Source organism: Schistocerca cancellata, chromosome 2 (assembly GCF_023864275.1).
Source record: "Schistocerca cancellata isolate TAMUIC-IGC-003103 chromosome 2, iqSchCanc2.1, whole genome shotgun sequence".
Taxonomy (NCBI): Eukaryota; Metazoa; Arthropoda; class Insecta; order Orthoptera; family Acrididae; genus Schistocerca; species Schistocerca cancellata.
In genome coordinates this window covers 935,944,886-935,968,867 of record NC_064627.1, presented here as the reverse complement: position 1 = coordinate 935,968,867, position 23,982 = coordinate 935,944,886, and the positions used below count along the sequence as shown (strand labels likewise).

The window sequence follows — 23,982 nt, the reverse complement described above, 5'->3', positions numbered from 1 at the left end:
ACATATTCACACACACAGTGCAAATGTGTGTACTTCGTACTAGAAGAAGAGCCAGAGCTCGAAAGCTCGTGAACACTGTTTGCTGTTATGTGTGTCCATGCGCCACACGTCAATCTGCCATAGATGGCTGGTTGATTTTCCCTTATTTTACGTGTTTTTTCCATCCAGAAATTTACTTTATTGCTTCACTACATGTAACTCTTTTACAAATATATAAAGTCGTTGAATGACTTTATGTACGTACATAATATTTTGAATAGTAGTGTAACCCTGATAAGAACTCTGGGAACTTACCAGTTTTAACATTCTTAATTACATCACCAACTCCACCAATGTGGTCATGATGCCAATGTGTAATTATAATGTGTTCAAGATGTGCATTCTCATTGTTTAATACTGACTTCAAATTTTCAATATACTCTGGAATATTAGGATCTCCAGTGTCTAACAAAATGCGCCTGAAATAGAATTGTATATTGAGAAATATCACATTTCAAGAAAACAAGAAAATAAAATACAATAAATATTGTTTATGAAACAGCTTTTATTAACAGAATCACCTGTAAGAACTACTAGTATCTATTGTAAAATTCAAAAATCTTTTCGAGACCAGGATTCTAACCCAGGTCTTTTGCTCATCTCAAAAAGTCACCTGAACCAATCAGGCCAACCAAGCTCTCCTCCAGGACTGACTTAGCTCCCTTCTTTTACTTCTGAACATTACACCCAATTAGTCCTCCAATAGGTATGTGAGAACAGTTGCATTTTTGGAATGGTTCTGGTTGGGGGGCAAGGGATGTTAATATAAATACAAGCAGTGAAATCAGTTACACTTAAAATTCACTTAAAATAATTTTGTGATTGATATTTCAGAAACTCAAGTGGTAGGGATCAGCCATAAGCTTGTCATTGTTCTTTCTTTTTTGAGAACCACATTCTCACTGTGTTGCTTGTTTTGAAGATACAGGGTGTCCAGCAAAGAAGTCCTTGATTTCAAAGTTGAATATCTCGAAAACTATGACTGTTTGAAGAGTGCAACAAAAGGTACGTTTATTGTGAAAGCTGTAGAAATTTAATATAAAAGTTGTAAAGCAGTTTCAAAATAGTTCTAAAAGCTGCTACCAGATGGTACTGCATGCTGTGCATATCATACGCTATCAGTGTCCATAATTTAAATTGTCCTCTGCAAGCAGTCTTTGCAACCACATCATAATCTTTCTGAAATGTACACCACTCAAACAAACAATGAAATTTGCCATTACATCCTGTAGTGTGTAAACGGAAACAGGTTCACGTGCCACACAGACTGCTGACTCAAGCTTCATCTAACATGATGGGATGGTTCTGTGAAAAATTTAACTTCAGTCCCCTAGTAAAATTTCAAAATCTTGATGCTCACTTCATCATTGGAAACTTCAAGAGCCACAGTAGTGTTTGGGGTTGTTATGATGTTGTTGTTGGTGATGAAGATGATGTACATGGAGAGAGGAGGTACTGAGGTGGGCCGACTGCAGAAGATAAACTCTCTTACATGAATGCAAGTTACCTCCTTCAGGGCTGATTGCAAAAGATAAACTCTCTTACATGAATACAAGTTACCACCTTCATTTAACAGTGGCTGCTGGGAAAGGGGACATAACCCTGACCTGTTTTTCATCAGCGACATTATTTCTCAACACTTTGTGAAGAGCGTATCATCACCTACACCTGGCATCCAATGGACGCCAATTTGCTGTTAAGTGTTTGTAGCTGACAAACCACAGGTGATTCCATTCCATAGGTGGTTCATCTTTAAGCAGGCCAACGGGAGGAGTTTTGTGGAAATTCTGGATGAAGCAACACTAAGCATCAAACCTGTGCCAGATTCCTTTGATTGTTTTGTAGATGCTGTGAAGAGATACTCTCATGCTTCAATCCCGAGAAGTTACCGTACAACTTACATTCTGGGTGTGAACAAAGAATTAACATAAAAACTGCAAGAATACCTTAGACTGTTTTATGAAGACAAGTTCAGTACAGATACAGTAAAATCAGGACAGACACTATCCCAGGAAATGGTGAAAGCCAAATAAAATCGATGGACTGGAACAGAATAGAATACTGACTTGTGTAAGAGTAGCAGAAAAGCTTTGCAACTACTCAAACGACTCAGTAATGACCCTACTATTCCCAAAGTAAGATCCAAAGCTACCCCAAATGCAGATGACCAGCAGGTGGTGATGAATGGGTAAATTGAAGGAAGAAAGAAAAAGTAGGCATAACCCAGCAACATTCAGAAACAAATGTGCTCTCTGATAAGTTTACTTTGGAAGAACTGAAAGCTGCTATTAAAAAGTGTAAATCTGGTAAGGTGCCAGGATTTAATGATTTATTGATAGAGCAGATGAAGCATTTTGGGCCTGTGATTATGAGATGGCTACTGCAATTCTATAATAACTGTCTAACATGACAGCAGAGTCCTAAAATCTGGAGAAAGGCAAGGATCATCACTATACTGAAACCTGACAAGCCAGCTTGTGATGGCAAGAAATTTTGCCCTATATATCTCTTTTGTGTCACCTTTATAAAAGCCTTGAAAGAATGTTCCTTATTCATCTCAGCCCCATCACCAAGAGACAACTGATACCACAGCAAGCTGGATGTAGACCAAATAAAAATTGTACCACACAAATCCTCAATCTGACACAGAATAGTTAGGATGGTTTTGGGTGTGATTTGGTTACAGGAGCAGTACTCAGGGATCTCTCCACAGCTTATGGTACTATGCAGCAGAATATCATGTTCGCAAAGTATATCAATTAAAGATAGATTACAACTAACGGTCGTCTCCAAAGTAGCGTCCTAGCACCAACCTCGCTCAGCATCTATCATAACAATCAGCCACAACCTCTTAACACAAGAAGCTTCATCTATGCGAATGATCCAGCACTAATATCTAAAGCCAAAGATTTTGAAACAGTAGAGAGACATCTAACAAAAGGGCTTCATACTATTGTGGTTTGTTACCAAAATAACTATCTGAAACCGAGTCTGGTTAAAACTCAAGTATCCGCTTTTCATCTATGAAACAAAGAAGCCAACAGAAAATTTAAAATTGTATGGGATGGCATGGAGCTGGAGCACTGCCATAACCCAAACTATCTGGGTGTCACAATGGACCATGCTCTGAATTTAGTAAGCGTTGCCTAAACACGAAACAAAAGCTATCTACCTACAATAACATCATCAGAAAGCTCACAAGTAGTGGATGGAGTGTCCAACCAATAGTAAACAGAACATTGGCACTTGCATTATGTTACTCTGCCACTGAATACACCTGCTTTGTTTGGTACAGTTCTTTTCATGCCAGGCATGTGGATGTTGCCCTCAACAAGACATGAAGAATAACTTCAGGATGCTAATGGGCAATGCGTACCTATAAACTCTACAGCCTGGTCAGGATAGCCCCACCAGATATAAGACAGGAAGTTGCCACAAACACTGGAGAGATGCAAATTGGAACTAAAGGCTGCTCACCCACTGTATGCACACCAACCTCCCCAAAGTAGGCTGAAATATGGGAAGAGCTTTCTGAAAGCTTCTGTCAATGGCAGTGCATCACTGTTAATGGCATGACAAACCTGTGGACAACTAGAAATGTGCAGGTACTGCATCACAGATCCCACCTTCGAAGCCCCCTCTCCAGCAGATAAAAATCAGCAATAGAAAATGTGGAAGTACCGCAACAGACTAAGAAGTGGGGTGGGCAGAAAAAACGATAATATGGCCAAATGGAGCTATCTTGGTGACCCATCAACTTTATGGAAATGTGGAACTGAACAAACAACTTGTACAATTGTCCTCAGTGCCCAGTTTACACTGGAGGACCTATTGTGGGCCAGGGAGAATGCCATTGAGGTTGCTAATATTTGGTCTGATTACATTTAGCTTTTGTAATCTGTTTATAAGTAACTATTATACCACTAATTGCATCACAGTGTATCTATATTTTCTTTTTATGTATTAATTTTGTATATTTTGTCTGTTTTTCTCTATTTTGTATGCATACTTCTGACACAAATAAATAAATTTACACATGCAAGAAGAAAGGTAAAGTACTTTGAAATCTTGAGTTAGGGTGTACACAGAGTATAGGAAATGAGTTATAAGTAAAGAAGAACTAACAACTAAGATTAAAATTCCAGATGACTCCTAATTTACTGTCAGAAGTTGACACATCAAGAATGATAGCTGAACAAAAAAGGTATCACAGGTTACATATAGAAATAAAATATACAAAAGAATGAATTAAAAAAGAAAATAACAGGAGAATAAATATAGGGCCATGTATAAATGGATGGAAGTGGAAGAAGGAAAAAAAAAAGTCAATGAAAACACAGTATTGATGAGTACTATACACTAACACACATACAGTGTATATTCATGAAGAATGTGGAGAAACTATCATAATTTATGATGAATTAGTTGACTGGGGTTTGTTGCCCATCAGCAACAAAGAAGTGGAGAGGAGACTTAATCTCAGATACGGCAAAAATGGGTGATGAAATATGTTCTGTCCTTTCAAAAGAAGCATACCAGTATTCACCTTAATCAATTTTGGTACACCACAGAAAAACATAAAACAGGATGCCGGTTGGGGACCTGCATCCCATTCCATGACTCAAGTGGCTACCACCCCATGCCCCTCCCAACCCCTGAGACCATGTTACTTAGTTCTTAGATGGTGAGAAACAATTGTGGCTGGTGAGAATCAATTGTGGCTGGAGAACCAGTTACTATTTCTAGAGTATGGAAGCACTGGTATAGGTTGGTACACTCAAAACGATTTCAGGTAATGTATTCAGGTGATTTGTGAGGTGTTCCCATTGTGAATGACAGAAGATCTATTTCCAGACGTCCAGTTGGGTTGGTGGTTCCATTTTTCTGTGCAATCTCTAGATGATTTACCCACTTGATTGTGTCAAGTGTTTTGATTAATGGTCTCTAACATGCTCCCTGTCAACAGTTTAGAATACAGAACCCAGTGAACATATGACACAGACAATATGCTCAGTCTTCAGATCATTGTGCAGAAAAATGAACTTGCCACCCTAACTGAACCTGGAAACTACATGCATTTTCCATACCAAGCAGCTGAGTACCAGCAATATTTTATTGCCATTGTAATGTACAGATTAAGTTTCTGACAGTTTCTTCTCTTTTGTAAATGTGTATCTCGAATCATTCCATATCTGTGAGGTGCTCCTTGTTTAAGGGATTTACAGGACACACTGAATGAATCATGAGTATACACTCCATCTGAACAGGCCTCGGAAGGCCTAACAATACCGACCAACTGCCATGTCACCTCAACCAATAGGCATCACTGGACATGGAGATGGAGGGCCATGTGATCAGCACACTGTTCTCCCGGCTGTTGTCAGCTTTCATGACCTGAATTTCTGTTTCTCTACAAAGTGCAATTTCATGCCTTCAAGTGAACATAACTATTAGTCCTTTATATCTCTCATATAATATCTGTGCCTGCAGTGCTAAATTTGTCAGTGCATCAACTCATGGCCTTTGCTTTTCCAGTTTTACTGCTTGCAGTAATTACAATGTTAATGGAAGACTGTGCCAAGAATTGAAGGAGAGCATTAATTCGATCATTCATTCACACACAATTTTCCATAAATCTCATCTTGAAGGAGAGCCCTCAAGGATGTGGAATGAGTCAAATTATACACTCACCAACAGAAACATTCCTGTAGTCCACATCTGTAAAACAAACTAAAAATAAATGAGTACTGCTAATCCACTCGCACTGATAATTATCAGAAAATGTCTAGACTACTTTAGTATTTATCTATTACTTCAGGCTTGTATAACTCTGCGGCTAACACTATGAGCTATCTACAACTGGGAAAGTTAAATCCTGTTTAATCTGAACATTAGGGTTACCTGAAATTTACATTCTCAACTCCAAATATTCTAAGTACTAGAAGAAGTGGCTAATAAATTTCTCCCTTTGTTTTTGAAGAGAGCCCTTAATTACATGTAGGTAAAAATTAAGAAGACCAAGTTGGGTAGATCCCAATACTTAATTCAGATGTTCACACCATGCAGCTGTTAGTACTCATCAGTTAGCTGTCTTGATAGCTGACTTCATGGATAACAAATATGAATGGACTGCTTAAAAACTTGTACTGCAAACAGAATGGTAAATCAATATCTGAAACCACCTAGACTTGAATGAATTGCAAGTAACACACCTACTGACTACTGAAAGTAATGATCTGAGGGCTCTGCTGGATTTGTTCGGACAAATGAAAGACATAACACTTCCTATTCTAAGAGTCCCCCTGTCCACAACCTTCCCTCTACTTCCATGTTCTTAATACCTTAAATCCTTAAAGTGCAGTTCAGTTGTAATGCTAAATGTTAAATGATTTGCAAATATGTACAAATTTGGAACAAATAGAAAATATGACTAGCAAAATGGCACATGTTAGAGGAGTTTATGGCTCATAACAGGAGAAGGAATTCAGACATCTCTAATAAATAAACAGCTGCCAAAGTCCCATCATTTATAGTTTCCAATTCAGTGATCCATTTCATTAGAAACTGTGATGAATATTCATTTTGTATAGTCCATAGTAGTTCCACTGTAATATGTATGTGAAAAAGCCACACAGTGATAAAAACACAGCTGATGATATGGCTATACTTTAAGACTGATATTTTGGCAGGAATATGTGGAGCATGGAGATGAGCTGCCACATGCCATGGTCTGACAAGAGAATAACATGTCTAGCTAAAATTAGAAATTCTGGGAAAGCAGTCAAGATTGCTTTGGTGCAAATAGTGAGGAAATACATATGGAATGGAGCTCACAGTGGACTACGCATTTCAGCTAAAGAATAAGTATTAAAAAATATTCCTTAAGCTCTTCATGAAACATTGCTGCTGTTGGTTAAAATGATTTACTAATATGTCAACAGTGAACATGCTCTTTATGATAGACAGAAATAAAGTATCATTACAGAAGAACTGGACTGCATATCTTAAGGGTTGAATTCACTAGATTTGTGGGTAGTTTTGCTATGACAAGTGAATGAACCATTTAAGTATCTACAAAGACTATATGTCATATGTCTTCACTTCCCATAAAGAGAATTAAAGTACTGATTGAAAAAGTAAATTTGATGTGACAGATTTCACAAAGAGACTGTCTTGTTGTTATCAGATTAAAGAGGTAAAGGCTCAAGGGACAGGGACAAAATGCAAATAATAATAGGAAAATGTCACGTGCCAAGGAAAACCCATAATCAGTCATCCTTAGAAGTTACTCTTCACATTGAGTCACAGACAGATGCAAAACAAAAAGCATGCTAAACATTTAAGCTTTCAGAAAAGAAAATGTCCTTCCTAGAAAGAAAACACATATATTTACACCAGCACAACTCTCTCTCTCTCTCTCTCTCTCTCTCTCACACACACACACACACACACACACACACACACACACACAACCACTTTCTCCGGGTGCTAACAATTGGAGACAATGGCTTTTCAGTCATCATCGTTGTTTTGTTGTTCCATCCTAAACTTTCCATGCTTGGTCCTTAAAAATTAAAACTATATGCTGATCTGAGGCTGGGCCCAACAGAAACCTTTTAGTGAAGTGGGAAAAGAGGAGAAGGGGAGAGGCGATTAGCAGGGTGAGAGAGTTGTAAGACCCTGAACTTGCATTTGGAGGGCATTGGTTCAAGTACATATATGGACATCCAAACTGAGGTTGTCTGCTTAAGGCTTGCCAGTAGGTTCATTTGGAAAAAAATATGGTCAAATTCCTTCCCCCTTCTGATCTTGTGCTCAATATGTAAAGATCTCATTGCCAACAAGACGTTAAGCCCTTACTTCCTTTTTCATGCAGAATGTGTCAACCAAGCTATGCATATATCTCAAAGCTTCACTGCTTCACAATGAATCTCCAAACTCGCAGTAGGTCTCCTGATAATATTGCATGTCTAGAGGACAGGTGTGTAAGAGAATGGCCCCAGGGCTAGATATGAAAAAAATGGCTCTGAGCACTATGGGATTTAACATCTCAGGTCATCAGTTCCCTAGAACTTAGAACTACTTAAACCTAACTAACCTAAGGACATCACACACATCCATGCCCGAGGTAGGATTTGAACCTGCGACCATAGCGGTCGCGCGGTTCCATACTGAAGCGCCTAGAACCACTCGGCCACCAGCGGCCGACGTTAGATATGAGTTCCAGCCCTAAAGAGAAATTTAATTTATCAGGATGGTTTGATCCAGTACACAATCTGCTACATAGTAAGAGAAATCATCAGAATGATCAAGAGAAATCATTCTTGAAGCAGACTTTAGTTTGTATGTATCCATTTCAGTTCATTCTCAACATTTCATCAACACTAAAATTCTTAAGAGTTCAGTAAGAAAGCACCAATACTGGTTGTGGTGTTTTTGAAGAAATTTTTACTGTTTTAATCAAGGGCACTTATGGCAAACAGAATGTATATCAGATTAACTAAATGGGTTCCTCACAAATATGAATTATAACATCTTATCTATATGCCACCTACCTTGGTAAAGAAAAGTTTCTAGTTCTGTGTTTCCTTATAATTTTAGCATTAGATAGTAATTCAGATTTCCCTTCCAGCCTGAGTATCGATATGAAGGAAAGGTCAGAGATACACGGGCTTCATGCCATCAGCTTGCTCCCATGGAGGGCACCGCCACAGCCACAGCCACAAGACATGTCACATGGGCCCATGCATGGACACAAGAGTGCCTGTAAGTAACACAGCCTGACACTCGTCAGTTAGTTCTTGCGATTTTATGATGACTTCAATACATGCCATTAACAGTAGAGTTATTAAGCTCGGCAGACTTTCGTTTTTGATTCATATTGCTCCCTGGACTGTCTATGCACACTTACAACGAGCTTGGCTATGTCTGGTTGGTTGGTTTGTGGGATTAAAGGGACCAGACTGCTACGGTCATTGGTCCCTTTTTCCAAGTACTAAAAAAACACCCACAGAAAATAAAAACGATTAACAGAATAGAGCACAGACGACACAGAACAAGAGAAACTGAGACAAAGACCAGACAAAACGAACCAAAATCACAGAGAGTGTGACGGTGGTTGGCCGACCATAGAAATAAAAAAAGGAAAAGCCAACCACTTAAAACACATTAAAAAATCAGTTTAAAACCGGAGGCCAGAGGCCAGAATCCACACAAAACAATAAGACAAAACAGAAACACTTAGATTAAATGATAAAAAACCCCTGCCCGAATAAAACGTAAAACTAAGTCAGCCGTAGCAGAGTCATCTGTTAAAAGGGCAGGGAGTGTGTCAGGCAGTGCGAACGACTGCCTGAGCACAGCTAAAAGCGGACCCTCCAAGAAAATATGGACCACAGACAAAACGGAGCCGCAGCGACATAGAGGTGCGTCCTCACGGCGCAATAAGTGGCCGTGCGTAAGCCGAGTGTGCCCAATGCGCAGCCGGCAGAGGACAACAGACTCCTTGCAGGAGACCCGCTTGGACGACCGCCACACAGTCGTCGTCGTCTTGATCGGACGGAGTTTGTTGGGCGTGGGCAGATTGCGCCATTCAGCGTCCCAAACCGAAAGAACTTCGCGACGTAAGACCGCCCGCAAATCAGTCTCCGGGAGGCCAATCTCCAGAGATGATTTACTAGTGGCCTCTTTCGCCAGGCGGTCAACATTCTCATTGCCAGGTATCCCAACATGGCCTGGGGTCCACATGAAGACCACAGAGCGACCGCAAAGCTCAAGAGTATGCAGGGACTCATGGATAGCCATCACCAGACGAGAATGAGGGAAACACTGGTCGAGAGCTCGTAAACCGCTCAGGGAATCGCTACAGATAACGAAGGACTCACCTGAGCAGGAGCGGATATACTCTAGGGCACGAAAGATGGCAACCAGCTAAGCAGTGTAAACGCTGCAGCCATCCGGCAAAGAACGTTGTTCGGAATGGTCCCCTAGAGTTAGCGCATACCCGACACGACCAGCAACCATCGAACCGTCAGTGTAAACAATTCCAGAGCCCTAATACGTGGTCAGGATGGAATAAAAGCGGCGGCGGAAGGCCTCTGGAGGGACTGAGTCCTTCGAGCCCTGTGCCAAGTCGAGCCGAAGGCAAGGGCGAGGAACACACCACGGGGGTGAACGCAGAGGTGCCCGGAAAGGAGGTGGAACAGGGAAAAACCCAAGCCCAGAGAGAAGCTCCTTGACGTGTACGGTGATCGGACAACCCGACCGGGGCCGACGGTCTGGCAGATGGATGACTGACTGTGGGGACAGGACACGGTAATTTGGATGCCCGGGCAAGCTAAAAACATGTGCAGCATAAGCAGCCAGTAATTGTTGGCGTCGTAACCACAGTGGAGGGACACCTGCCTCAACAAGGATGCTGTCCACAGGGCTGGTGCGGAAGGCACCAGTGGCAAGTCGGATCCCGCTGTGTAGTATTGGGTCCAGCACCCGCAACGCTGAGGGGGATGCTGAGCCATAAGCCAGGCTCCCATAATCCAGACGGGACTGGATTAACGCCTGGTAGAGCCGCAACAGGGTAGATCGGACGGCGCCCCAGCGGGTGTGGCTCAAGCATCTCAGAGCGTTTAGATGCCGCCAACACGCCTGTTTAAGCTGCCGGATATGAGGCAGCCAAGTCAACCGGGCATCGAAAACCACCCCCAAAAACCTGTGTGATTCCACCACTGACAGAAGTTCGCCGGCAAGATAAAGCCGCGGCTCCGGGTGGACAGTGCGTCACCGGCAGAAATGCATAACGCACGTCTTGGCTGTCGAAAACTGGAACCCATGAGCTACAGCCCAAGACTGCGCCTTGTGGATAGCACCCTGTAGCTGACGTTCAACAGCTGCAATGCCAGTAGAGATGTAATAAAGGCAGAAGTCGTCAGCATACAGGGAAGCAGAGACAGAATTTCCCACGGCCGCAGCGAGCCCGTTAATGGTTATTAAAAACAGGCAGACACTTAAAACAGAACCCTGTGGCACACCGTTCTCCTGGACGTGGGTGGAACTATATGAGGCTGCGACTTGCATGCGGAAGGTACGATACAACAGAAAATTTCTGATAAAGATCGGCAGAGGGCCCCGAAGACCCCATCCATGAAGCGTAGAAAGGATGTGATGATGCCATGTCGTATCGTACGCCTTCCGCATGTCGAAAAAGACAGCAACCAGGTGCTGACGGTGGGCAAAGGCAGTACGGATGGCCGACTCCAGGCTCACCAGATTGTTGACGGCGGAGCGGCCTTTCTGGAACCCACCCTGAGACGGAGCCAGAAGGCCCTGAGACTCCAGTACCCAATTCAAGCGCCGGCTCACCATCTGTTCGAGAAGCTTACAAAGAATGTTGGTGAGGCTAATGGGGTGGTAGCTGTCCACCTCCAAAGGGCTCTTGCCCGGTTTCAAAACGGGGATGACAATGCTTTCCCGCCATTGCGACGGAAACTCACCCTCGACCCAGAGACGGTTGTAAAGGTCGAGGAGGCATCGCTTGCAGTCCACTGAAAGGTGTTTCAGCATCTGACAGTGGATGCGATCCGGCCCGGGAGCGGTATCAGGGCAAGCGGCAAGGGCACTGTGAAATTCCCACTCACTGAATGGAGCATTGTAGGATTCAGAAGTGTGGCTGCGAAAAGAAAGACTCCGACGTTCCATCCGCTCTTTAATGTAGCGGAAGGCCTGGGGGTAAGTCGCAGAAGCGTAACTCATAGCAAAATGCTCTGCTAAGCGGTTTGCAATGACATCGGAGTCAGTACAAACTGCTCCATTCAGTGAGAGCGCAGGGACACTGGCAGGGGTCCGATAGCCGTAGACGCATCGAATCTTGGCCCAGACCTGCGATGGAGTGACATGGAGGCCAATGGTGGACACATACCACTCCCAGCACTCCTTCTTGCCTTGGGGGTAAGGAGGCAGGCCCGCGCACGCAGCCGTTTGAAGGTGATGAGGTGTTCAATGCAGGGATGTCGCTTGTGATGCTGTAGTGCCCGCCGGTGATCTTTAATCGCTGCAGCGATCTCAGGCGACCACCAAGGCACAGTCCGCCGCCGAGGGGACCCAGAGGAATGGGGAATGGCAGATTCGGTGGCAGTAACGATGCCGGTGGTGACCGATGTAACCACCGCATCAATGTCATCATTTGAGAGAGGCTCAATAGCGGCAGTGGAGGAGAACAAGTCCCAGTCAGCCTTATTCATAGCCCATCTGCTAGGGCGCCCAGAAGAGTGACGCTGTGGTACTGACAGAAAGATCGGAAAGTGGTCACTACCACACAGGTCGTCATGCACACTCCATTGGACAGACGGTAAGAGGCTAGGGCTACAGATTGAAAGGTCAATGGCGGAGTATGTGCCGTGCGCCACACTGAAGTGTGTGAAGGCACCATCATTCAAAATTGAGAGATCGAGCTGCGACAATAAATGCTCAACGGTGGCGCCTCGACCTGTTGCCACTGACCCACCCCACAGAGGGTTATGGGCGTTAAAGTCGCCCAGTAACAAGAAAGGTGGCGGCAATTGGGCTATCAGCGCAGCCAGGACATGCTGCGCGACATCACCCTCCCGTGGAAGGTAAAGACTGCAGACGGTAATAGCCTGCGGCGTCCACACCCTAACAGCGACAGCCTCTAAAGCTGTTTGTAGAGGGACAGACTCGCTGTGAAGAGAGTTAAGGACATAGATGCAGACGCCACCAGACACCCTTTCATAAGCTGCTCGGTTCTTATAATAACCCCGATAGCCACAGAGGGCAGGGGTGCGCATTGCTGGAAACCAAGTATCCTGCAGAGCAATGCAGAGGAAAGGGTGAAGGCTGATAAGTTGGCGGATCTCAGCAAGATGGTGGAAGAAACCGCTGCAGTTCCACTGGAGGATGGTTTTGTCCATGTCTGAGAAAGGCGTGACGGGACTGGGAAGGCAGATTACGCCGCTGGGTCACCTGCTGCCTCCGACTGAGCACCTGTGCTAGTGCTATTCATGGCGTCTGAGGGACCGGCGAGATCGAGGTCCTCAGCGGACGCCAGAATCTCCACCTCGTTCTCAGACGCAGAGCTGGAAGGTTGCGGTGGGGTGGCTGCCACCGCAAGTTCCTTGGGCTTAGAGCTCTTCTTCTTTGATTTCTCACGCTGCTCCTTGGGTTTAACTGGCTGGGAGGGCTTCACCGATTCAGTCTCTGAGACTGAGGAGGATCGTGAAGCCCTTCGACCAGCTGATTGTGGGCACTTACGCCACTGTCGGTCGTCAGCCTTCCCGCTGGTGGAAACCTGGGAAGGGAGGGACCCAAGGGACCCCTTGCGAGCGTGAGAAGCCGAAGAAGTTGGACACTTCTCCGGCTTAGAAGCGGGGACCGACGTCCCCGATGGGGGGGATGGTGTTGCTCCTGAGGTAGGTGGCACAGGAGCAACCCGGTGGGTAGAGCCCCCGACTGGCAAGGGGGCAGGAGAAGTTGTACCACTCGTCGATCCGGCCAGAAGTCGCGAAACTGATGGGGCGAGCACAGGTGTTGTAGCAGCGGCATAGGAAGATGTCATTCTCACTGGATGTAATCGGTCGTATTTCCTTTTGGCCTCAGTATAAGTCAGTCGGTCCAGGGTCTTATATGCCATGATTTTGCGCTCTTTCTGGAATATTCCGCAGTCTGGCGAGCAAGGTGAATGGTGCTCCCCACAGTTGATGCAGATGGGAGGCGGGGCACATGGAGTATCGGGATGAGATGGGCATCCGCAATCTCGACATGTGAGGCTGGAAGTGCAGCGGGAAGACATAAGGCTGAACTTCCAGCACTTGAAGCACCGCATCGGGGGAGGGATATAGGGCTTGAAGTCACATCGGTAGACCATCACCTTGACCTTTTCCGGTAACATATCACCCTCGAAGGCCAAGATGAAGGCACCGGTAGCAACCTGATTGTCCCTCGGACTCCGATGAACGCGCCGGACAAAATGAACACCTCTACGTTCTAAGTTGGCGCGCAGCTCGTCATCAGACTGCAAAAGGAGGTCCCTATGGAAAATAACATCCTGGACCATATTTAAACTCTTATGTGGTGTAATAGTAACGTTAACATCCCCCAACTTGTCACAAGCAAGTAACCTGCGTGACTGGGTGGAGGATGCCGTTTGTATCAGTACTGACCCAGAGTGCAATTTAGACAAGCCCTCCACCTCCCCAAACTTGTCCTCTAAATGCTCGACGAAGAACTGAGGCTTTGTGGAGAGAAAAGACTCCCCATCAGCTCTCGCGCAAACTAAGAATCGGGGCGAATAACTGTTACCTCCGTCCTGAGACTTACGCTCTTCCCACGGCGTGGCCAGGGAGGGGAACGTTTTCGGATCGTACTTCTGAGCATTAAATTGAGCCCGAGAACGCTTAGAGACTGCTGGCGGCTGGCCGCCAGCGAGAGATGATGTACCACGCTTCATTGCGGGTCATCCGCCCTGATGCCACCTACTCTGACCAAGGGCCCTCCCCACGGGTGCCACCCAGCCACAGCAAAGGCCACCTGGCAGGATGGCCGTTGCCGGGAGTCCCGATACCCCAGGAGGATAGGCATCTACTCCTTGGCATACGTGGGGAGTTAACGGCGCAGGCATCAGTAGAGCGATCCCTGTGTTGTCAGGGGGCTACAACCAACAGGGTACACGGCGGCCCCACCACAACGGACTGGCTACCATGCTGGATCTTAGGTGCAAAAATGTCCAAGGTCGTCATCGCAGTTAAAAGAAACACTGCAGAGTGCAGCGTGGTAATCGCACCCAGGGACGTATCCGCGCCCAAGAGATCGAAAACGAGCGGGACACCATTGCAACGACAAGAAAGCCGGCTAAAGGTCTAATTGCATGACGGATACAGTGCACCATGTACGGCGCCCTTCCCCAATTGGCTCGCTCTTCGGAATAATTTGGAAAGATGGAGGTCAAATCCAAGAGAGGACCATCACATAAGGCCGAAACATGTGAGACTCCTTTTAGTCGCCTCTTACGACAGGCAGGAATACCGCGGGCCTATTCTAACCCCCGAACCCGCAGGGGGGGGGGGGGGGGGGGGCGGCTATGTCTGGACTTTATTTCTGGCTAACTGTTCACTTTGTGAACTCTGCTGTCATCAACCACAAGAACTGCCTGTTTGTTCCACCAGTCTCTGTCGCCACCAGTGCGAGTGATCATAAACTATATTCTACCTACTCAGATTATGACAGAAAAGTGGTGGCAAGGTATTTCACACTAGGCAGCTACAATGGCTGCAGCAAGAGCAAGAAAATCAGTGAGAGTTGCAGCAGTAACAAGAACAGCAGTGGGAATTTCAAAAGCAACAGCAGAAATTGCTGTTACAATGGCAGAAAAAGCAATAACAGTCTGCAGTTGCACTATCATTGCCTCCCCATCCGCCACTCACTTACTTCCATGAGGCAAATGAGAGTTGGGAGATCTATTTATGTCGTTTTGTACTTCACACTAAGGCAAGTCAAATAACTGACCCAGAATATCAGAATGCACTCTTTTTATCTTCTAGTAATAAATTTTATGAAGTGGTGCAAAAACTATGCTCACTCTCAGATCCCTATAGTTTGAGCTTTCTGATATCTGTGGTTTACTGATGGACTATTACGGTCATCGGACTCACGGAATTCGAACTAGGCTCAAATTTAATCGATGTATTTAGCAATGTATGCAAACATATGAGTCATGGGCTCAAACATATGAGTCATGGGCTGCTGACTTGCAATGCTTAGGGTAATTTCTCTTGTAAATTGTGTGATGCATCATATGCGGACTCTGTAATCTGTGATGTCGTTATACGTCTTGCTCCTGATCGAGAAGGTAGTGCGAAGGCTTTAGAGTCATCTGATCCAACCCTGAGCAAGGTGCTACAAATTGCCAAAGCTTAAGAACCATCAGCATCAGCACAAACTATGTTTCACTGTGCTTCCAGTGTTGACTATCTTAGTAGTAATAGTAGTAGTCGTAGTAGTTGCCATGCACCTAGTCTTCAAGTAGTCTGCCAAAGAGAGATTCAGTAGTTAGTGCAGAAGTTAGAAGTTCACCACTATTATCACTGGTAGATGCACACAAACAGATGTGCTTTGTTGATTGGGGCCTCCAGAGTGCTGTGTGCACAATGACCATATATGTGAAATTAGAAGGAAGGTCAGCGTTGGCTGTAATTTTGATGTAGGCACTGGTGTCAAGTTATTATAAGTAACCAAAGCTATGTAACGATCACAGTTATTGATTATTATGAGTTTAATTTGTACACTACAGCACTGAAGATGATCACTATGTGATTGAAAATCGATTTTGCTGTCAATAAACCATCAAGATGTGCTTTTTTCATTGTTGGCATGTCCCAAAGAAAGCGGACGCTGTACATTAGTTTCCTTCCCATTGTTGCCAAAGAGTCCCAGAAATGTTAGTGTCCAGATTGAGGCCCAAGGCATCAATACGTCATTGCCTGAGACATCACCTGTTTTGTGTGCTGCAAATAGGGGTATCTAGCAAGCCTCAGCTGCCAGGAGATGACAACAGCAACAACGGTCAGTATGCTGTCGATGCTAATAGCAGACAGGACACAAAAATTCTTGCTACAGCTGGAAATTAATGGACCAAAGGTAAGATTCCAATTGGACAGAGGCCGCACCAGTCTCCGATTATCTGATTAATGTGGACAAGTGCCAGTGCATCAACACCCCTTTGCTGTGGCACTCTCAGTGCAGAGTGGTGACATACAATGGACAGTCAATTGCATTGCAGGGTCAGATCTTAGTCCAGGCTAACTATAAGAATATAGCTAAGCAACTAATCCAGCTAGTAGTAAGTTGTTGGGATGATAACTAACACTTTTGGCCTAGAAACTTTTGCACTTTTTGGCTTCCAAATACAGACCAAGTGAAACTCGTTTCAATCATGATATCATTCACAGAAGTTAGTAAGTTATGTTCACAATATAAGCTACTTTTTGAAACTACATTAGGTTGTGAAACAGGGTTCTGGGATCATATATCCTTAAAACAATCAGCAGAGCCTAAGTTGTGTAGAGCACATCCAGTACCTCTCACCATTACTGATCAAGTTAAAGCATGACTAAATAGACTGAGAAGTACTGGAGCAATATCCCCAGTATTGTCTAGCCAGTGAGCAATACCCATAGTAATAGTTAAGAAGCCAAATGGATCTCTTAGAATTTGTGGCGATTTTTAATTCTACCATTAATGCTCAAGCAAATTTTGATCTGTATACAATCCAAAGACTGCAAGAATTGTTGACAAAATTGTTTGGAGGCTATTATTTTTCAAACATAGATCTTACTGATGCCAATTTTCAATTGCTTGGAGATGATCACACAAAACAGTTTTAGTGCTTAATACACAGTTCAGGACGCATCATTACAACAGATAGCGATTTGGCATCATAAGAACTCCTGTATATTTTAGAGATACCTCAAACAACTAATTCCAGGTATCCCCAATTGTGTTAATTATTTAAATGACTTATTAACTACAAGGGCCATGTGGTAGCATCATGTGCACAATCTACAGATGCTGTTTGAGTAGGCCAAAGGCCATGGCCTGCATTTTCCCCTCAACAAATGTTGTTTCTTTGAGCCGAGTGTCAATTATATAGGACATACATTAAGTAAAGAAGGTCTCACATCTGTGCAGGATCATATGGGCACAATCACTTAACTTACAAGCTCCCAAGAAACTCAAAAGAACTACAGTCATTCCTGAGCAGGGGAAAAAAAAGAAAGAAGAAGAAGGAAGATTAGTGTTTAATGTCCTATCAACAAAGAGGTCATTAGAGATGAACACAAGCTCACATTACAGAAAGATGAGGAAGGAAATCAGCTGTACTCATTTTCAAAAGAACTATCCCAACATTTGCGTACAGTGATTTAAAAAAATCACAGAATACCTAAATCTGGTGCTTGGACAAAGATTTGAACCATCGCCGTCCCAAATGCAGGTTCAGTGTCATAATCAGTGCATCACCTTGCCCCATTGGCAGAGTTAATTACTATCCAAAGTTCATCCCCAACATTGCCCAGATTTTCCCGCACACTTAATCAATTCCATAAAAAAGGTGGTACATTTTTGTGGTCAGAGGCATGCCAGAAAGCTTTCTATGCAACTTAAAAAGTTCCTTAAGTTGGATCCTTGTTTAGCAACATTCAATCCACGCAAATCCTTCTACTTTCCACTGGCCCATCAGATTGTGGCATTGGTGCAGTGCTGTCCCACAAATAAGCCAATGGCACATATCAGCCCATTACATCTGCATCTAATGCATTAAACGTGGCACAGCAAAATTATTTACAAATTGAGGAAGAGGCAGTGGCTACCAAATAAGGTGTCACGAAGATTCACATATATCTCTACGGTACTAAGTTTCACCCGATCGCTGATCACAAGCCCCTCATTTCAGTATTCAGTCCCCACTCTAAATCTCCTGATGAGATGGCACAGTGGCTGTGACAGTGGGCATTGTTCAACCATAACTAGGAGATCCATTATCAGCTCACCACACAGCGATCAAATGCAGATGCACTTTTCCACTTACTGTCTGCCCCAGATACAGTGTTTAATATGCATGAAGCACTACTTTTTGTGTTAGACCAAAGTGGTGACAGACACAGGCCATGATCTGCTACTCTGCAGGGTGCTGTCTGCTGCATAATGGCATTATCCTGAGCCTTGCACACCAATCAGTGACACACACTGGAAAAATTCTGAATTACGGTGCACAAAGTGGTAGTGGAAACAGCTCATGATCTGCTACTATACAGAGATGGCGGTGTTGGCCTGAGCATCTACGTAAGGGCACTGCCCCAGCATACACATATTTTTCATTACACTACCAACTGCTTACAGCAACTGATGGTGTTCTACTGCTGGTCACAGATGAATTTGAATGTTGACAGGTAGTTCCACCCATGTGCCCCCTCCCTGTATACTGAAGTTTCTCCACATTATAACTGAGCATTGGGAAATGTGCAAAATGAAGGCAACAGCAGGTGTCATGCATACTGGCCTGGTGTTGATGCCTCCACAGAACATATGGTCTGAAACTGCCAGGCCTGGACCAAAATCAGTCACCACAAACCCATGGTTTCAACCCTTGGCCCTGTCCTGACCACCACTGGCAAGGAGTATATATTGATTTCTCCAGACCACTCCAAGAAGCAATGTGGTTGCTAGTCATCAACACCCACTCTAACTTTCCATACATGGCATTGGTGGTTAACACCACCATCACCACCACAGCTACTATCCGTGCCCTCTCCATCACTTTTGCAATACAGGGAGCAACTTCCACCTTTGTTTCGAAAAATATGGCCCTTGTAGCACTTTAGATACTTAGAGCTTCCTGTAAATAATCATATCAGTTAATCAGTAAAAATTATAGGAAAATATTTATGTAATTTAAATTTTGATATTATAATTAGTTTATATTTATAAAAACTTTTTGGTGAATTTAATATGTTCAGTCTTGTTGGAAACAGAAAGAAGAGATAGCAATAACTTCCCTAGTACAGAAGTAATTATACCGAAAAGTTCAGATTGATAGCATTAGCCATTGACTATTTAATTAAAACCCACACGATGGCAGCTAATAAGAAACGACTGTCGCCCAGCTTGAAAGGCAAATTCATTAAAAGCTCTGTCCCCTGCCCCACTCTAGCAAAGTCTGAACACAGTTGTTCCTTGAAAACTCTCCCTCCACTGAGGTACAGTAGGTGCCAACTTAACATCTTTTTCAACAGCCCCTCCTGTGCCTAGTGGGCTTGATGCAGACTCTGACACCTTAGTCATGAGAAAGTTGATAACATTTAAATTTGAGAGGTCTCTTTTTTTCCCCAAACTGAGCTGATTAAACTCTAGGCACACCTTGCCTCACCCTCACTTTCAGCTTTTTTCTTGTGGAGTTCAGATTGTGGTAGATACAAGATGTCCTGTATAGGACAAGGGAGATGAACCATTAGGCAAATAGACATAACATAGGGTGTCAATTTTCATCTGTTTTACGCAGATATGATTAGCAAATGTTGGCAAGCTGAGGAAATCAAGTATTCCTCAGTACATTAAGACATGGGGTGCCAAATATTAAATTTCACCACCCATGCTGCGAGGTTATTTGTAATCCACAGCTGCCAAGGTGCTGTGGTGACAGGTACCATTTCTGTATCTCTACGACTCAAAGGCAAGCCAGGTAAGAACATACATCAGTGTTCAGTTCTCCACAGTCCCCATCCTCCCAAAGCCATCTTGCTCTTTCCAACATTTTCTTTATCCTTTGGTCCTGATAATTAATTTTACAGTGCATTAGTGCCCTTCAAGTTAGTAGCAGGCTAGAATCAGAAACCATGATTATTGTGCTTATTACATTACCCACGAGAGGGACAGACCCTATTCTGGAAAGTTAATTAAGGTTTCTGTACCAGATAAGCACGAACCATTATATGGCAACACCTGTTCTGTGCAGTGGGCAATGCTGTTATTTGTCAGTGATTTACTCTCTATATAATGCTCATCAGTTTTGAACGCCACATCTGTGATTCTTTTTTTTTCCATATGTCTGTCTTCTTACTATGTTTGTTGAAACTGCTATCCTTGTGCGCCCTTATTTTCTACTGAGTAATCCACCCACAGTCATACAGTTAAACGATCCCCTGCCTTGCAAGTAGATCTTACCAATTATCAAATGCCAGGGGTTTTAGCAGATAGCCATTCTGCCTTCTTACCGAGTAGTTAGGGAATCAAAGTGTCAGTCATTCAAACCTAACAGCAGTTCAACGCCCTTTATTCAAGGCACCATAGTTTCAGGAATTTTGCATATATGGCTGGACTGAGTACCTAACCAATGCCCCTTTACAACCAGCACCCATTTTAGAAGCTGAGTGGATGGTTAGAATCTTCCAAAATCAGAAGTCCAACACTGGAGAATCTCTTAACGGCTTCCTGGTAAGCTAATGCTCCATAAATGTATGTGTTCTGGCTGAAATGTTAAATGGGTGCAGATCCCACACCCTCTTTGACTTTCTGTGCCCTAATCAGCAGGCCCGCTATCCACACACACTTGGGCTCCCATCTATAACCTCACACTTCCAGACTGAACCTCAGGTGCATCAGTGTCAGCAACAGGGGGCAGCAAATGTCTGAGGTTGCAGCCAGTCTGGAGTATGTACTCAGGTACTGAAATCTGCTCTTGCCACAATGGGACATAGCTCTCTCCCCTTACCCTCAGCAACCAAAAGGGCCTGACTTGCACAGCTACATTTGGGACAAGCCCACCCATCAGCATGCCTCCCATTACAACAACCTCCACCCTTGTTTAGGGCATTAATGGAGTGTCAACAGTGACCATCAGGGGGAGCTAATAAAGGTAGAACCACTTCAATCCATAAGCCACATCTGGCTCCCACCAAAATCACTGACTGCCCTCACCAAATAATTGACAGAGGTTGAGCATTCTCGGACAGAGGTGCCCATGAAGACAGAACTGTTGCCCCATCTCAACCACAACCAAAACCCACTCCCCTACAGGCAGGACCTCCATGCAGTGCACCAGAAACCATCGATCGGCTGGCAATACCGCAGTCAGTGCTGTACGACCCAGTTTATCACAGTGTTGAATTACCACAGGAGACTTTGGTGGGGATTCCAGCATCTCTCTCTCTCCCCGACATCGTCATCATAGGCTAGGCCATTTCCATCCCTACATGCGAATTGCAGGGAGGAAGGGTTTGGTATCTGACTGTGATACAGATTTCCTGGCCAGCCCAACTGGCGATATGGAGGAAAGGTCAGGGATACCCTGGCTTTATATCCCAACTGCAGGGGGCCATTGCAGCTACAAGCATGTCACACAGGCCCAACCACTGACATGAGAGTGCCTGTAAATAATGCACCCTGTCACTTGTCATTTAATTCTAGCTATTCTGTGAAGCCTTTGATACGAGCCAATAATAGCAGAGTTATTGACCTAGGCTTAGTTATGTTTTCTATTCAGACTGCTCCATGGACTATTTGTGCATGCTTACAACAGCTTTCACTTCATTCTGGACTTTGTTTCTGGCCCAGACATTTGTAAAGGCCTTTACAAATGTCTGCTTGTGTCTGTGTCTGCGGATGGATGTGTGTGTGTGTGTGTGTGTGTGTGTGTGTGTGTGTGTGTGTGTGTGTGTGCGCGCGAGTGTATACCTGTCCTTTTTTCCCCCTAAGGTAAGTCTTTCCGCTCCCGGGATTGGAATGACTCCTTACCCTCTCCCTTAAAACCCAAATCCTTTCGTCTTTCGCTCTCCTTCCCTCTTTCCTGATGAGGCAACCGTTGGTTGCGAAAGCTTGAATTTTGTGTGTATGTTTGTGTTTGTTTGTGTGACTATCGACCTGCCAGCACTTTTGTTTGGTAAGTCTCATCATCTTTCTTTTTAGATATATTTTTCCCACGTTGAATGTTTCTCTCTCTCTCTCTCTCTCTCTCTCTCTCTCTCTCTCTCTCTCTATATATATATATATATATATATATATATATATATATATATATTATTTTTGTGTGTGTGTGTGTGTGTGTGTGTGTGTGTGTGTGTGTGTTCCTACTAACATTCCTGAACTGAATATACTCTGCAATCCACTTGTCATCCTTTCTTGAATTTCTAGTGCTGTCCTATTGCCTTCTGCTATGATCAAACCTGGATATTTAAACACTTCCACTCTTTGATATTCTTTCCCACTTATTTTTATTGAAGTCTCTTCTCAGTGCCCAACAGGATTTCTGAGGGAAGTGATACAGTGGTTAACATACTGGACTCGCGTTCGGGAGAACAACAAATCTGCATCTGACCATCCAGATTTAGGTTTTCCTTGATTTCCCTAAATCACTCCAAGCAAATGATGGGATGATTTCTTAGAAAGTGCACAGCCAATTTTCTTCCCCATCTTTGAAACAGTCCAAGCTTATGGTTCGCCTCTAATGACTTTGATCTCAATGGGACATTAAATCTTAATATTCCCTTGTACCAGGATCTCCCAACATCATATTCTTTGTTTTGTCCTTATTCACTTCCAGTCCAAACTTCTACACTTTTCCTTCTAATACTGCTAATTTATCCTTAAAAGCTCAAAATACCTTGCAATGAATTCTACAGGGACAGCATATGCCACCACTTGGATCTGCCAGTTAAATATTGCTTTCCCTGGGTTTATTGCATTCGCTGAAATACCTTCTCTACTACTAAATTAAAAAATAGCACAGAGATCATGTCTCCTCACTGCAGCCCCCTCCGTACTTGGAACTCTCCTGACTACCCTTGTCAATTGCATACTGTTGCTTTACTGTCATTTCTGTCAACCCCACTAATTTTAGTGGGAGTCTAAAATCTTTCATACTTTGGAGAACCTTATTCCTGACTAGACTCTTGATTTTTGTTTAAAATCAATGTACTACTGATGAAGTTGCTTTCACATTCCTAAAATTTCTCCAGCATTTGCCCACTGTGAATTTATTCCTCCTAAATCCAGCCTAATAATCTCCCAGTACCCTTTCCTCCCAGCATTCTAGTTGAGAGACTAAAATCTTACCAAACACCTTATATTTTGTATCCTAGAGAGTAATTCTGTGATAACTGCTGCATTCTGACTTATTGCATTTCTTATGTGGTGGGCAGAGTATTCCTCGCTCCAATCCTTAGGCATTTCTTCCTCTTCCATATTTCCTTTATAAAGTCATCTCCATCGCCTTTCTATCAAACTTTAGTAATTAGTCCTCTGTGCCATCTTATCCTTCTGCTTTATCCTTCTTTATGTTTGTGACTGTATTCTTCGTTTCTCCTTAGTCTGGCGATTCAACTTCCTGCTCCTCCACTTCTAATTCTAATTCCAAATCTGGTTGCTCCTCTTCCTCATTCACAGCTT

At 43.8% G+C, this 23,982-nt stretch overlaps 1 protein-coding gene across 2 annotated transcripts in view; it reads right to left on the bottom strand.

Moving 5' to 3' along the window:
• LOC126162904 (endoribonuclease LACTB2) overlaps nucleotides 1-23,982 on the bottom strand; it is a 110,271-nt gene that overhangs the window by 69,029 nt on the left and 17,260 nt on the right. For both annotated transcript variants that reach the window (XM_049919715.1, XM_049919716.1), the window contains exon 2: nucleotides 295-458. In XM_049919715.1, the coding sequence (XP_049775672.1) occupies nucleotides 295-458 (164 nt within the window). The remainder of the gene's footprint in view (nucleotides 1-294; nucleotides 459-23,982) is intronic.